Here is a 16,490-nt window from a genome sequence, read left to right as displayed (position 1 = left end):
GAGGATCAAAACACTTATGTTGTTGATCCCTCAACCACAACATCTGATGTTAATGTATTCGAGAGTCCTTCTCGTTTTTCAGCGCTAGGTGATGTGGATGGAGCCGAGAATGAGTCACTGAGCTCGCTTGGCTTGACAAGGGGTGGGAGAGAGACTAGACCTCCTATCAAGTTCCAAGATTTGGAATGGAAGACAGTACAAGGACGAGGAAAGCATGGCCGGCGTGGTCGTGGTTCTAAGCACTAGCTATTGTCTACTATTTCATCATGGGTTTTCTAGTTTCTCCCTAAGTTGTTTCATAGGGATGAGATGTTATCTATCATGATATGTTCATGCAAGTTTTATCTCGCTATAGGGTTTCATCATCCTATCTTGTAAACTTTTAATGTTTTTTAAATTTGAAAGCCTTTTTCTCAAAAAAAAAAGTATAGGTTAGTTAACGACCTTGTGAAACCCACTAAGAAATGTAGTAAAAGAATTATTCACTTACGTATGAAGTTTGAAGTTAGGTTTTTTTTTTATGTATTGTTTCTTGGAAGAAAACGAAATTGATAGCTTAGGAAGGTTGATAAAGGATGTTAGAAATCTTGGATTGATTTGAGTCTTAATTGTTAGATTCTCTTACTTTTTTGAAAAGAAAAATATTTAATTACTTAGTATCTTGAAATCTTGAAAATTACTTGGCTTAAGCAAGATCAAATGAGATAAGATAATATAATTCATAACCAAATAGAGCAACACTGATTATTATCAATAATCATGCAAATGAGACAAAATGCTTGCAAAGTGAAAAAAAACTCTGGAAAATTCAAAGGTAAAAGGAAAGCATGAGTGGATATCTAAACTGAGAACAAAGACTGAGTGCAATGGAACTTGCAACCTCTGAGAAGAAGAATGAAAATCCTAGTTTCCAGACTTTGGGCGTTTAGCTTCCTCCACCTTTGCGTTGTCACACGACCTCTTACTCCCCGCATCTGCAGAACCTACACGGCTTTTGGAAGCTTCACACACATCATTTCCAGTCTGGAACGTTTCATTGGGCGTTGCAGCAATGCTGTGTCCTGCCAAGGTCTCTGTTTCAGTTGGAGTGTCTAGAGGGAGGATCTTGGTCACAGTTAGAGCTCGGGTCTTGCCTGATAAGTTGTGCTCTGTCACCTTCACAGAAAACTTGTGTCTTTGTCCGATGGTGTTGATTAGAGCTTCCGGGACAGGCACCTCTTGGTCAACTCCTATGTCAGCATTAGCCTGACAATCAGCACAACAGTGTGAGTTCAATTCATCTAAGATTCTAGACTGATTATTAGTTACCTCAAAGTAGCTGCTAACTAATTCCGATGCATGCCTTCAAGTTAGCGCACGCCCAACGTCACCAAGTAGTACAAAAACAGCTTGGTCACTGTTGTCATAAACATATAACCTTGCACAGTACCTGTTATGAACAAATCAGAAGCTACTACCAGAGAAAGCGCAATGGAATATTGTCTAGAGTTCTTACTGTGCAACACCAGCTATGTTAACCTTTCCACATTTTGCACACATCAGAGAAGTTGTTCCTTTGGTAGCCTTAGTGTTGCATCCACTGCACACAATATAATACCAAGCAGAGCCATGGTAGACATCATCAATTGTAGCCGTGCACTCAAAGAAAGTCTCCTGCGTCCAACCAAGTAATGTATAAGCTTACAAGCTTTTGATGATGAGTTAAAAAAAATATAGATTTACTGGTACCTTGGCAGATTCCTGCTTGATGTAGGTGAAAATTTCTCCTATTGTCAGTTGCTCACGTTTAGTGACCACATCCGCATTAACCTTCCCAGCAATCTCTGGATTAGATCCCAACCTGAGATAGAGTACAGAGTAGTATTTCGGTTTAGTGATTGCAAATTATTCATGGGTAGGTAACTTGATTTAGTGAAAGAGTAAATATAAAGTACATGAAAACTCACCAGGCGAAGTATTCAATGGTAGGCTGGACATCAAAATCTATAAAAACACGTGAGGAGGACATTGAGGTGAGGGCTAGAGTACCTGTGATATTACGGAAAACCCATTTAAAAAACTCAAACTGTACATGTATAAATGTTAGTAAGCAATAATAAAGCCTCAAATGAAAACCTCCTAGACGCTTTGTGTTAACGGTCGTCACCAGCAACACGGTGGGAGTGGTTTCGCAGGACTTGAATTTTCTGCAGAACTCTGTTGCGACCTGGTCCCAAAGGTAAAGCTTAATCACAGGTCCACTGCAAAAAAAACACACTCAATGTTAAGAGAAGTACAGTGAAGTGGTGTTTTAGAAAAAAAGAACCCATACTCATGTAATTGCAGATGAACCAGAAGATGCCTCGCAGCTGCTATTTGCACTTCGTCAAGGACGGGACGCTCAGTGAGAGTATGTCCATTTACCAACTTCATGTGGCCAACAACATATGTTACATTGTTCAGGATATGTATAAGTTAGATGACTCCAAAATAAGAAGTATAACTTTAAAATACATCCAATCACAAATTATGTGGTAAACTACAGAGCTTACCGTAGAGGTCTCCTTTGAGGTCACAGTTTGCTTCAAAAACCTCGTATGAATGAAACCGGAATCTGTCTTCATAAAAAGGAGTGGTGATGTCCTCAAGAACCGACAGTTCAGAGTTCCATGATAACGACACGGTAACGGCATGCTCAGAAACCCGATAAACCGACTTGTTGCCCGATCCATAGAAGTTGTCGAGCTTGTTAACTGTTCCTCGCTTCATTCTACTCAAATATTTTTCAATACACCCTGGCGAAATAAATCCTTGAATCACAGTTCCCTGTGAAGAAAAACATAAGACGAAAACGAAATAAATAACAGAACAAAATGTTTCTGAATATTTTAGTTGAGTAATGAACTTAGTTGTGTCCTAGAATTTCATGTTATCACAAAGGCATAATTATAAACTGAGCACAAATTGTAAATTTCGTTATGATCTTTTAATGGGGTTTATATTAAAACATCTTAGCCTACAATTTTGGTAAAAATGGTAGCCCATAATAATAAACCGTAAAAAAATTAGAAAATTTCGTGATGATCTATGAATGGGGTTATACAAAAACATCTAATCGAGATTTTCGTTTCACACAAAGGCATAATTATAAACCGTAAATTATTTCTACATTTACGTTGTTAAGATCACAAAATCACATAACCTGTTCGTCGATGAGGAGCATCTCAAGGCCGATAAGCGTCTTCTTAATTGGATTCCAAGCCTCTCAGAAGTGGATCAGACGGAACCGCAGCTGAGTTTCGTGGGGACCCAGTGAGACATCTCGGAAGAACATGACTTTTTCATCAGAGGCGGATGAGACGGGAGACTTCCCATTCGGTTTTGTCGCCATGGTTGAGATTTGAGAAGTTGGTAGGGTTTGTGTTTGTACAGAGAAAAGAGAATCAGTATATAAAGAAGGAGGAACATAAGGAGATGAAACGAAAACATAAAGACAAAATTGATTGATGAAATAAAAGAGGAGTTTCGTTTGTGTAGAAGTTGATCGATCAGAGCTCAGTCTCTACGGTTTGAATCGGAGAAGACGAAGAGGCAGAGGCGTAGATCCTCGAGACCTCCGCCTGCCTTAGGTTTTATCGAGACCTCCGTGTTCTTTAGGTTATTTTGCGTTTTGTTAGGTTTGCCGAGAAAAAACAATAAACTGAGGCCCAAGCCTAAAGCAGACGAAGCCCAACCAAAAAAACTTAAGCACCTGAGGACCAAACGTAACACAATAGACTCAAGCCCATCTGACGTGGCCAAACGAAATGTTGTGATTGGCTGATTATTTTTGATGACGTGGCAGCCTAGAAATTCAGTATATGTGTCTTTTAGTATTGTGATCCCTTATATATTGTTATATATTAACCGTAAAGTTGATGACAGAAAAAAAAAATTATATCTTCAGTTTTGTATTAATTACAAAATGATGTTTATATGTCATTCCCTAACTTATTTGTGGCACTCTTAAAAACACTTTACAAAAACTTTAGTCTAAAATTTATCATTTATTAACATTACATTAAAATCGTACTAATGCATTTTTGGGACGAAACACATTAATTCATGTGTACGTACAAATCATGTGGACCAAATATTAACTTTTACAAGAATAAGTTTCAAGCAAATAAAGTAAAACCACTATCGAACGTATATCACATCTTTTTCATATATCGTAACTATAATTATAGTGATATAAGATATTATTTTTTGTATATTAGATACAATTATATGCATCGATTTTCACATAACATATTATATAATTATTTTGTACATATATGTTTGTTATTTGAATTGATTTCTCATGTATCCTCTATATTGACTATAGCATTGAAAAATGCCTAGCTACTAATTATAACGAATAATTATGGTTAGTTAGGATTCAAAATTAAAAATTAACAGAATCATACAATAAGTAAAATGCAAATAAGCTGATCAGAGAGACCCTCCACGTCGGCAATAATAATTAACCAATCGCATTGCGTGTTTCTTCCACGTCAGTTTAATTGGGCTTCAATATGTTTTTTTTTTCGTTATGGAGTTGGCCTGTAAGCCCATTAGCTTAGACAAAATTAGACAAAACGGAGAGCACCACATCGAGACGTCTCGACGAACCCTAACTTCCTTCTCTCTTGCGCAGACAACGATCTCATCCCTACGATCTCATCCCTTTCGTCCTTTCCACTTCCTTCCGTTTATCGGTTCACGTCTGTTCAATCAACCCTCCATCAAACCCCCCATTAACCTCCATTAATGGGTTCCTTTCGCATCCCTCTCTCTGATTTCTTTTATAACACCGATCATTCCCCCAGTTTGATTACACACGATACTATCCTCTCAACCGATGAATTTCAACAGTAAAAACTCCTTTTCCGGCGATCTTCTCTCCAAGAAACCTACCAGAAAGGACGTTGTCTCCGCCGCCGTATCGATGAAACCCACCGCCGCACCGATGAAACCCTCCGCCGCACCGATGAAACCTATTGGCCAATCCGGCGTCTCCGGTGATTCCTCTTCGAAGAAACGTAACGGCAAGGCCGTTGTCTGCTCCGATGTCCCCTCCGACAAAAGCGATGGCGTCGTGTTCTTCAAAAATGTGACGTTTGGACCACAAGCAGACGAGTTAAGGTTTCGTCTCATCCATTTTTGGGAGGCCAGGAACGCACTCTCGAAGATCCTTATTGGTTTAGCGATTCTTCTGATCGACGAAGAGGTTTGTTATGAAAACTTTTCCTTTTTGTTTTTGTTTTCTGTTGTCCGATAGATTAATAACAAACGTTTCTTGGTCGTTTTGAACAGGGTACTGTGATTCAGGGATTCATCCCACCATCGAGGATGGACACTTATCTGCGACACATGATTCCCGGTTCCACTTACAGACTCAACAACTTCTTTGGTTCCAAGACCAAGAAGGTGTACCGGGTTGCTGATCCAGACCTGACCATTGCTTTCTCATCGAACTCTGTCCTCTCTGTTCTCAAATACAGTTCAATTCGGTTTCCTGAAGATCGATTCCGTTTCCATGGCTATGAACAGTTCGAAGCGGCCTGCGACCTTAGAGGGGATCTGTATGGTAAGATCTCTCAGTCTTATCTGTTTATGTTGATTAGACATCTCTCGATTGTTTAGTACGTAGATGATTAACTTCTGTTTTTATACGCAAGTTCTGTTTTTATACGGAGATTATATTGGTCATATTAGATTGGTGAATGAGCAGACTCTTAATCAGAGTCTTGTGCTTGATGAAGTCGAGATAGCTTCTATGCGGCAAATTTTGGTTCATGTTCAGACACATTAGTAAGTTCTTCTTTTCTTTATGCTCTAGACGTATATGTTTTTGCCTGATACATGTGTTCGCTTTGATACAGTGGTCATGTGATGAAGCTCTACATATGGGACAAGGCAGCTACAGACTTCTGTGAGAAGATTAAATCGCTTGGAAAACCTCCGAGTGTTATTTTGGTGACAACTGTGAATCCTAAGCGTTTTGGAGGTTCGTAATACTTAACTTTTGTTGTGGTTTATAGATGTTTGTAAGCTCATTTTGATTGATTAATTTGTTATTCTTTGGTATGAAAATTGTTTATGCTACATGTGCTTTATCTCTGTCATCCCTATCATCTTCACGGGTGTTTTTGATATGGATGTTCAACCAACCATGGAGTATCTGGCTTGGTATGTAATGACCTGTGTATTTGCAACGTCAACTTTAATCTATCGAACGTCTTTCTTATATATATATATATATTTTTAAACATTTCAGTCTTGAATCAAACTCAGAAGTTGCTAATAGAGTTAATGCTGAAATTGTCACCAAGGCTGAGACAGCTGCTATATGGGAGCTACTCTCTTACATGAAGCAGGAAGAAGCGAAGGTATGACATCTCATTTTTCATACTTGCGTTGCGCTATGATAACTTATTGAGTATCTTCTCTGTTGCAAATTTATAGGTCGCTTGGTTCGAGTGTACAACCACTATTGATGATGTTGTGCGTGATTCCGCATGGTATTACATTGCTTGTGGTGGGTGCAAGACTAAAGCAACTAAAGGACCTACCACGCTTATGTGTAAGAAGTGTGTAAAGGCTGAGATTACTGGTGCTGCAGAGTAAGAATTGTACTTATTATTATTATTATTATTTGTCATATACACCTTCAACATTCATTATTAATGTGCCTATGAAACATGTATCTCACTAAGCTCTCTGTCTATGACAACAATGATTATGCGAGCTTTGTGGTTCTCGGTGACGCTGGGCATGAGTTAACTGGGAAGAAAGCCTCTGGATTGGTTGAGAGCTGCTATGAGGTAATCACAAACCTTTCCATCATTCAGCTTTCATTTGTGTACTTACGATTGTTTAAATTTGTATAGGCTAATGAGGCAGTAGATGGGCATGTAGTCCCGGTGCCTCAATCCCTGATTGATACCATTGGACAGACACGCACGTTCGTTATCAAGATATCAAACCACAACCTGGAAGGCAAGACGCAAGCTTTAACTGTCACCAAGGTCCTCCCTCTTGAGGTTCCAGCGCTTGGATGCGATCTAGATGACATCGTGGTTGTCCCTCCTACTGCGGTGACTTTGGAAACCGGTAATCGTGAGGAAGGTTCTTCCAATGTGAATGAGGAACATGCAGCTGATGGGGTGAAAAGAGGTTCTGATATGATTGTGTCAGATGATGCTAAGCGTGCTAAATGTGGCTAACATGTTTTATGTACTTGGGTTGAGTTTGTTGACCGACTATGCGTTGGTCCATTTGCTTCGGATTTTCTTTCAGTTTGTTGAAAGACTATGTTTTGGTTCATTTGCTTCAGTTTTGTCTTGACATTATTTATATCATATGCTCTATTTGGATATTTTTATGGTTTGTTTGTTCCTTTGTTTATTTTTGAGGTTTGATCATTTTAGTGTTGCTATAATTTATGCAGTTTTTTTATCTTAAGTAGTGATTATGTTGTATATTTTGAAAACTATTTAAACTATTTAAAAAAAAGAACATTTGAAAACTTGAAAAAAATATTTTACCTTCTTTATAGTATAATTTTTTATTTTTTGGAATTTATGTTATTTTTAATTTTAATACTTTTTTAAGTTGAAACGAAATGTATTTCTTCCATATTGTTTTATAAACTTATCTTCTATTTTGTACGTAATAAAAATTAGGGAAAACAAAGATAATTGACTCTTTTTATCTTCTTTATAGTAAAGTCTCTTTTTTTATTGGTTATCAGGATTTGGAAAAATAATTATACCTTCTTTAAAGTATATATTTTTTTTTTTGCCATTTATGCAATTTTTTAATTTTTAATTCTTTTTAGTAAAAACAAATTGTATTTCTTCCATATCGTCTTATAAACTTAACTCATGTTTTATATGTAATAAAAATTAAGTGAAACAGAGATAATTAAATCTTATTAATAATAAACCTTTTTTATTTTTATTTTTTTGGGTTATCATGATTTGATGCACTTATCATAAAAAAAACTACGAATATAATCAGAACAAACCAAACCTCTACACACAAAGGAAAGAAAAAAAAATATAGATATGTTAGAGTAGACTTTCTCTATTATAACATATATGTAAAAAAATTAAAAAGGTACAAATTCTCCTACTTAATTGTTAAATATTGATGTAATGGTCCTGATTTTTGGGTAATAACTGAATGAGTTTATGTTACAAATAAATCTCCATACCAATTGATGGGTCTACTCCGGGATGAGTAGATAAAGTCTACTCTAAGTAGGGCGACTCTACTTAAACTATGTTTACATATAAAATAATAATTAATGATATTCCTAACAAAAAGTTTATAATTTTTCAAAATCATTTCACTCTAATTTATTCAAAAAAATGATACAGTATAAACACCAAAATAGACTCAATTTATTTAAAACTTTGAAGTTTGGGATATTAATTTTATAGAAATAATAGAACGAAGATAAATAAATTATTTACCAATTATAATCTACCAATTACAAAATAAAACTCAAACATTATGTTTTGAAAATATATGGCTCTTTTTACAATTTATAATTTGTTTTGAAATTTATATAAAAGTAAAACATGGTTATAAACTGGTCAAATGAATATATTTATCTATTTATTGTTCGCTTTTTATACATAATTGAAACTGAAACATATTTTATAACTATGATCAATTTATTAAGGTTAAGACCAAGGTTATAACTGTGATCGGAAAACAGAGCACATCCAAGATTTGTAATTTCTAACACGGTAACAACAGGTTTTGATTCATAGGTTATACATGATCTATGAATTTGATCATATCCAGACAAAACCATACCCACAAGAATAGAGACATGCGCATCAAAAAATAAAGATGTTTATATAATTTAGACATATATAGAGTTTAAAAAAAAACAAATGACATAATATTATAAAATCGAGTATCTAAATAACAAAGATGATCAGGATATTCCACTTTAGGAAAATTGCCGCAATTACGTATATACAATAATCGCTGATTGGAAAAGGATCACTCAAACCATCTAATTATATGAAGTCGCAAATCTCCAACACCTTCCTCAACCCAAAAGCTTCTCTCCGGCTCTCCCCTGCTCAGCAAACAGGTACTGTTAAAATAAAATTTAGGTTCGACATGTAAGCTTACTCCGTGTTTCTTAATACATGTGAGTCGATAATCTAATATGGTGTTATTGGCTTGAAAACCTTACTCTTTGTTATCTAGCGTATGGTACAAATATACTAAAGAGTATGTCATGTTTGAAGCTTTATATCATTAATAGATTCTAGCTGGCTAAGAGCACATAAAGACTTCATATGTAGCCTTTGGTTTAGCAAAAGAATAGAAGTTTCATGAGATTAATGGGATGAGGTTAATAGGATTTTTAGTCAATATCGAATTGGGTGATCTCATAATCTATAGTTATTCCCCATATAAATAATGTGTTTTCTCTTATCTTATAAGAGGATAGGAGTTGACGATGTCACCAAAGTTGGTTCGTGTTTGTCGTATGTGGAGAACTTTCAATCACAAAAATAAAAACCAGTTTCTTGGTACATCATTCCTTTGTATTGACATCAAGGTATGTGCTAATTATCTTACTATACCAAAGGAAAAAATACCAGAACAAGTGATTGTATTATTATTTTTTTTTTTGATCAAACAACAGCTTTATAAATCATTAGTCCCCATTGCTGGAGAAATTGTTTACATTAAGCAATAATAAAGCCAAACCGGCTAAAACATATGCTGCTACCATAGCAAAGCAAAGCAATGAGATATAACACCATAAGATAGGAGCAAACATAACACATAAACAACACATAATGTCGCTGAGCAGTCCTCAAAACTCAACGCCAATCGTGCTAAGAAGTGAAATGAAGCTTTGGGAATTGGAGAGCACAAGTACTGGTCTAACGCCCGGGATTGAAACCGCAACAGAAGCAGCTTTAACAATCAGAAGTTCGGCATCACAAGCAGAGGCGACAAAGCACCAAATGGATGAGCCTTTGAACAAAACAAACATGAAAGCATACATAATCTTGGGCACACTACTCCCTGCAACAGAACCACTCAAACCGAATGGAACATATGGGAGGCAATCATACTTCACAAAGGATAAACAATCCAGAAACACTGAAAAGATAGAAACAACAAGTGTTTCCTTACGAATCTGCCACAAGCGATGAGGAAGCAACTTCAAACTATCATTTAGTGGAGTGAAACCAGAAACTAGACTGCATACTGCAGAGAATCGCACAGAGGCGAGCGCGCCGTAACAAGGCACGAGAGAACACTCAAAGGACATCATCGAAGCAAGCATGATAGAGACAGAAAGTTTCAAATCTATAACCTGCAGGGATGTATCCAGTAGAAGGATTAATGGTTCCAGTGATGGCGGTGAACGAGATCCGGTGGTGGGAGACATGGTGAAAATGAGAGAAGGGTGAGCTTCAGGATAAGAGGTGATGGAGACAGATCTGCCTACTGCAGTAAGGGGTCGTATGAACACGACAATAAGATTCACCAGACCAAAATCTTTTAGAAGAAAAGTCTTTTTGAAGATCTGGCTGCTCAAATCTATCTCTCTAAAAGTTTGAATTTTTAGATCTAGATCTGAAATGGTGAGAGTAAGGACAGGGAAGCAAACAGAAGTGGAAGGGATTGTAATGCTGAAGTTAGGTCTGGTGGGTCTGGGTCTGGCGGTTCCGGTGAGGAAACGCCGGTGACGGCTGCGGTCATCAGAGAACAACGAAGGTAAGCTGTTCTCTCTCCACCAAAGATCTCTAATTATGCTTATAACAAGTGATTGTATTATATATTATGAACTAGGGGGAGACGTATGAAGGAAAGCTTGATAAAGAACTTCCGCAGAAAGAACTCAGGTCATGCGAGAAAACGAGATATATCAAATTCAGTATTTCTCCCTCCTAGAAAACACTGAACGATACAATCTCACTACTCAGCAATACATTATTCTGATCACCTCATCGACAACGGTAGAGCTAATAGAGGAAAAAATCCCGATGATGCCTCTTAACACGTTCCATCCTCTCCCATACAAACAATTGATCAACATAGCCAATGCTACCAATTACTTACCAGGTAACAACCACTATTTTGTTTTTCTTAAAAAGTAAAACTTGACATTCAGGACAAACGTGATCCCAGATGTGGTTGGACAAATAAGAATGTTTCAAGGTAGCAATATGAAAAATCCGAGGGCGACAACAGAGGTCGTAATTGGTCTACTACTAAAAAGGTAACATAAAAATACATTAACCCCATCCCTTTATTTAAAATTTTGGTAAGACCAACTTATTTATATTCACACATTTCCTACAGATCGAGAATGGTCCGATTGACATTAATGGAAAATGCTTCTGCTCTGTTTAGAGACTTACATAGGATGTCAGTCATGAAATACAAAGTTGTGCTTATTACAAGCATCAATCCCAGAGTATGCAAAGGTAATAATTACCAAAGGTTTTAGGGTTAAACAAAAATACTATGTTATCATTGAGTTTGATTCGGATCCTCAACCTTTTTTCTATTACATGATTACAGGAAAACTGATACTGATCACATCAACATCTGCCACTCGCTTTTACTGTGACAGCACTATTGATCTCATAAAAAGCTTCATCCGGAGAAACAAAGTTCTTAGTCACTCATGAAGAGGTCATCTAGCCTTTGAGCCAAAGTCTACAGCAATAATATCTCTATCTTCTTCATTGCTTAAAACATAATATTTCACTATCTATGATTTTTCCATGTTCTGCTTTATTTTGGTTATAAGATATTAAACTACAACATTAAACAAATATACCAACATTAAACCAATATATTTGTTGGTCTGATTATCGGAGATGGAAGCAATTCCCGAAGATTTAGCAGGTTCTTATAGAAATTCTCTATGTGCAAAATATACTAGAAGACAATAATGAAAATAACCAAAAATTAGAAAATATGTTGGTGGGGTAGTTCGAACCCTGGTCCAGTGTCATTTGCGAGCGCTACTCTACCACTAGAGTAAAGACACACTTTTGAAATAGGTGCCCGACATAATACATATAACCAGCATCCGGAAGAAACTGGAATTTGTCAATCACTCCAATTCGAAACGTTTGAGTGTTTTTCCTTTTAACGAGGGAAACTCGAGACTCTTCCACTCCTATCTCTCCACTTTCTTCTCTTCGAATCTCATCCGCCATGGCTGATCAAAGTCATTCTTCCCTTAATCGATCTAGACGACAGAGGTTCAGTGAAATCGATCATTCGTTCAGAGAGCACTATCACTTCCGTCCTCGAGGTCCGCTCATATTGTTCCATGATTGTCTACAAAGAACCCGACTGCTGTTCTCGAATACCGTTCCGATCATCGGAGGATATTCTCGCCGTCATCATAACGAGGAAGCTGCTATCGGGTATCACTATCTTTTTCTCCGAGGATTTGTAGTTCAGGGTTCTTTAGATCCTAAGGAACCCGTTTTAGATCATGTGTTTAGGGTTATCGATAGCATAGGATGGTCTTACACCGTGATGCATGTACATCCATTCTGTCCTAGGGTTGTGAGAGAGTTTATCTCAAACAAACCCTTCGATGATGAGGGTGTTCTGATTCGGGGTTATGTGTTCTAATTTACCCCTGCGGTGATCAACCGATTGATGATGACGCCAACTGTCAAACACTCTTTTGAGTGGAAAGATGTTGATCTGAATCAGGCGATCTCACACCTCACTGGAGACCAATGCTCCGGATGGACGGGGTTCAATCTCAATGCTTTGATCAATCCCTTCCAAGCTCAATTGGCTTCCAGGACCTGACTCGGATTCAATGATAAAAAACCGGCTCCGCCTTCTTTATGCAGTTGCCAAATGCAACAAAATTAACTTTGGTCTTCTTGTGTATGACCAAGTGATCGAGATGACCCGCAAGACAGACTGGGACACAAACCTTATCTTTCCAAACCTCATATATCAACTGTTGATGCTTCAAAGAGAGGTGCCTTTGTTACCAGGCGATGAGGAACCTATTGGAAGAGGTCTCCCTATCCAAGGATTATCGGGTGACACAAGTGGACCAAGGGGACGTAGAAGGCTGTATTAGTTTAGCAACCAAATGTTTTTTTTGTAATGTCCATCACTCTTTCGCGAATGTGGCTAATATATGATTTTTTGTTAAGTAGCTTGTGTCTGAATCCTCTATGAAACAGTTGTAATCGCAATGAAAGTTATGTTTTTGGTTTGATGTTATCTTTATATATAAAGAAGGGTTTGAATCCCTCCTAGGCCATCCAGCTCAGCATTCGGCTAGGAAACTCGGTCTTCCTCGCGCTGCCACGTGTCCAGGCCACACAAACCGCTGTGTTTCATTTATTCACATTCCTGTTGGGCTTTCAGTGTTTATTGCATTTTGGGCTTCAAATTTGTCCACGCTTCCGGCCCGGGTTGATGGGGTCCGCTCGATTGAAGAAACGAAGTTCATCTCTGCTATGCGTGTGACGGCGAGGCGGTGACCTTTGCGATTCTTCTCTCGAGTGTAACGATCTGATTAATTACTTCGTGATTAATCTCATTGATTCATGCCTCCACGATGTGTCTCCAAAGCGTTGTTTGGATCTGAGAGCAGGTGTGGTTTCAGTATAAATATGTGTTAGGTCCCTCTCCTTGAACTCATCTTTTCTTATAACTCATACTGATTGCTTTTGGTATGGCTAATACGAGGGTTTTTTTCTCTGATTTGAAAAGGGGTCGTTGATTATTCAGAAAGAAATCAAAACTGAAACGTTGGAGATTATGAGGGTGCTTGAGAATGATGATCACATTCGGTTGATTGGATTGAAGGAAAAAAACAGCTTTCTATCTTCAAATCGGAATTAGGTTAGATCCAGCCATTGTTGATTCTTTGTGCTACTGATAAGATCGAATTCTGCTCATGAAACATGTGTTTCTGTTTCTTATTACGGAAAATCTTCAGGACAAACTTGGGATGAGTTAGATGAATTCAAAGCTTAGTTTCATATCTTCGTTCTATATCAAAATGTATGTGCAAGTATCTAACTTTGTATTTGCTTATCTTATTGAATATCATACTCATGTAAGCGATAGTAACAATTGTATTTTTTTTAACCTTTGTTGTGCAGATGGAAAGTTGCAACGCTGGAGATGCAGATGAATGTAAATCAGGGGAAGCTAAAAGCAGAAAACAGAAACATGATTTTGCAAAGCTTGCTTTTGGAAATAGACAATCTCTTGAAGCCAGATTTGTGTGGTATGAATTCAAACGCACCAAAGGCAGAGTGGATCGAAACTCATAAATGCATCATAGGAGAACATCAGGAAGAGATTCAATCAACTAAGGTAAGCAAGCTGCACAAGCTTACTTCATTATTCTTGCCTGCTCTTTTCCTTTGTTGATTAGCGATTGAAGTCCAGTCTTTTCAAGCATAAGGGTGATGTCATTATCCTTGCCTTTTCTTTTTATCTGTGATTTGGCTACAAAAGTTTGAGCTTATGTTTCCCTATTTGTGTGGGTTACAACAGAAACTTGATAAGCCCCAAGAATATAAGCTCATGGAGAAGCCATTTCAGCGGGAACTGATGAAAATTTTGTCTCCATGGCTTGAAAGCAAGTGGAAGTTTAGTAGTCACGTTAAAAATGATATTGCTTATGTTTGACCCTGTCAAAAATTGTATTTTTGCAAGCATGTTAAGAATAATATATGGGTCAGTTTTTACATGAGAAGTACGTATGGGAGGATGAAGAAGATGAGTGATATGGCTGGTTATGTTTTCCTTCGGTTCAGATTAAGAAAGTAGGTTCAGAACTTACTTCAAGTTTATGCACAGATCTTATTCATGCTTACTTTGTTACTTCAAGTGAGATTTGATTAACTTCTCAAAGGAGAAGCATTGCCTTCACATGACAACTTAGATGTTATGTGCGTGACCAAGAGCTTAGAATACAAACTATTACTAATCCTGAGTAACTCTGTTTCACATAGATATTCTCTCTTAATTAATCACATGTTATAAGTAAGCATGTAGGAATCAAAAGAACTTTACCCAACAAGAGCAACCAAAACCAGTTTTTTCTTTAACTTGAAACTTAGACTTCTGGGCCACACTTCCTTGTAAATACCAACCACCACAAAATTAAAACCATATTAAAAAAAATCTAAAATTTACAAACAAAAAAAACATTAAAAAATGTTTGGATCTTTTTCAGTTGTATCAAAGAGTTAGTGATAATAAACAGTTAACTTTCAAGAAGAAAAGGACGAGGACTGGTGGGAATGAATCTAGCAAATGAAAAATAGATTTGATTCATCCGCCAATTTATTTTTCTAAGTTAATATATGGTCAATAATTGTATCCCAATTTTAATTTATAAATAAATAGATTGACGAGAGGTTTGAGATCAAACATTAAAATCGATGTGCCGTTAACCAGTACTACAAAGCTCTGCACACATGAAATTAGCCATGTGTTTACCTGTAACTGAAGAATCAAACCTTACCAAATAAAAAACAAAATCGAAACTAAATCACATTTCATAAATCAGGTATATTTCTATATATCATGTATTCTATATTTTTCTGAAACTAAAATATCAAAAACAAATGAGAACCGAACCAAAATCAATAAGTATCTCAATTTGAAATATAATTTACAAATCTAAAAAATTAAATAAACTTAGTTTTACAGTAACAAATATCATAAACTTATTATTTATAAACTGAACTATCCAAAATGAATTATATGAATACCATTTCCCTAAATTATTTAAAATTATATAAACTACTTGACAATTTATCCAAAAAACTTAAATCACCTGTTTTTTTCCTGGCAAAAAACAATTTATCAATAAAATTTACTCAAATTAACCAAAATAATCTGAAACTCCCGTAGCCGAAAGAGACCCGATTTTGTTTTTGATATTAGCTGGTTCCCCACTTTGTTGTCCAAACTGAACCAAAAAAACAAAATATCTGAACGAAAATTGAATCAAATTTTATAAATAACCGAACATATCTTATATCTGTAGAATTAAAAAATAAAATAAAATAAACCAAAACAATTCCAAAAAAAATAATTATAAAAAAGTTTGAATTTTAAAAAAGTATAATTCGAAAACATAAAAGAATATTTTTTTATTTAAATAATTATTTGTTATATATATATCAAGAACAAGGATATAAGAGTCTTTTGCCACTTATTAAAAATATATTTTTAAAAATGCCCCTTTAGTGATGGTAAAGATCTATAATGATACCATGAATGTGGTAAACATGAAATTTTACCTATTATCTATTTAAAGTTAATATTTTCTTTTATTATGTCAAATTGAACTAAGAATAATAAGAAGATATATATATATATATATATATATATTATCATATTATTCTGAATTGTTTTTTTGCTAATTTTGTATTCTCTGAAAAAATAGATTAATGAAGGATATTGTCATTTTA

The 16,490-nt window shown here is 36.1% G+C and overlaps 2 protein-coding genes across 5 annotated transcripts; one reads left to right on the top strand and one right to left on the bottom strand.

Annotated features, from left to right (window-relative positions):
* Positions 1-693: 693 nt before the first annotated feature.
* Positions 694-5,750, bottom strand: LOC106352324. The gene is made up of 8 exons (XM_048762819.1): positions 2,532-5,750; positions 2,312-2,406; positions 2,116-2,240; positions 1,947-2,028; positions 1,729-1,840; positions 1,496-1,653; positions 1,309-1,429; positions 694-1,245 (listed from the first exon to the last, which is right to left on the bottom strand). The coding sequence occupies exons 1-7, from the start codon at positions 2,709-2,711 to the stop codon at positions 1,345-1,347; spliced, it is 837 nt and encodes a 278-aa protein (XP_048618776.1). The 5' UTR covers positions 2,712-5,750; the 3' UTR covers positions 694-1,245; positions 1,309-1,344.
* Positions 5,751-13,384: 7,634 nt separating this feature from the next.
* Positions 13,385-14,919, top strand: LOC125590008. 4 transcript variants are annotated; one of them, XR_007326210.1, is made up of 5 exons: positions 13,404-13,645; positions 13,765-13,896; positions 13,994-14,058; positions 14,160-14,376; positions 14,560-14,919. XR_007326210.1 is itself a non-coding variant. In XM_048762818.1 (4 exons), the coding sequence occupies exons 2-4, from the start codon at positions 14,015-14,017 to the stop codon at positions 14,692-14,694; spliced, it is 396 nt and encodes a 131-aa protein (XP_048618775.1). In that variant the 5' UTR covers positions 13,385-13,645; positions 13,765-14,014; the 3' UTR covers positions 14,695-14,919. The 4 variants fall into 4 exon arrangements, 2 of the variants coding, with proteins under 2 accessions (XP_048618775.1, XP_048618774.1); XR_007326209.1 differs by having other exon boundaries at positions 13,404-13,673; XM_048762818.1 differs by having other exon boundaries at positions 13,385-13,645; positions 13,765-14,058.
* The last annotated feature ends 1,571 nt before the right edge of the window (positions 14,920-16,490 follow it).

The sequence above is a fragment of the Brassica napus genome, chromosome C7 (assembly GCF_020379485.1).
Source record: "Brassica napus cultivar Da-Ae chromosome C7, Da-Ae, whole genome shotgun sequence".
In the NCBI taxonomy this organism is placed as follows: domain Eukaryota; kingdom Viridiplantae; phylum Streptophyta; class Magnoliopsida; order Brassicales; family Brassicaceae; genus Brassica; species Brassica napus.
Note: the sequence above shows the minus strand (reverse complement) of the source record. Positions and strands in the feature narration are given on the sequence as shown.

Excerpts from the sequence above, each read along its gene's own strand:
- LOC106352324 (XM_048762819.1), bottom strand. The coding sequence starts at position 2,711 with ATGGATCGGGCAACAAGTCGGTTTATCGGGTTTCTGAGCATGCCGTTA. Across the intron at positions 2,407-2,531 it reads CCTCAAAGGAGACCTCTACG|TTGGTAAATGGACATACTCT; the intron begins GTAAGCTCTGTA and ends GGCCACATGAAG. Across the intron at positions 2,241-2,311 it reads GTTCATCTGCAATTACATGA|TGGACCTGTGATTAAGCTTT; the intron begins GTATGGGTTCTT and ends TTTTTTTTGCAG.
- LOC125590008 (XM_048762818.1), top strand. The coding sequence starts at position 14,015 with ATGAATTCAAAGCTTAGTTTCATATCTTCGTTCTATATCAAAAT. Across the intron at positions 14,059-14,159 it reads TCTTCGTTCTATATCAAAAT|ATGGAAAGTTGCAACGCTGG; the intron begins GTATGTGCAAGT and ends TTTGTTGTGCAG. Across the intron at positions 14,377-14,559 it reads AAGAGATTCAATCAACTAAG|AAACTTGATAAGCCCCAAGA; the intron begins GTAAGCAAGCTG and ends GGGTTACAACAG.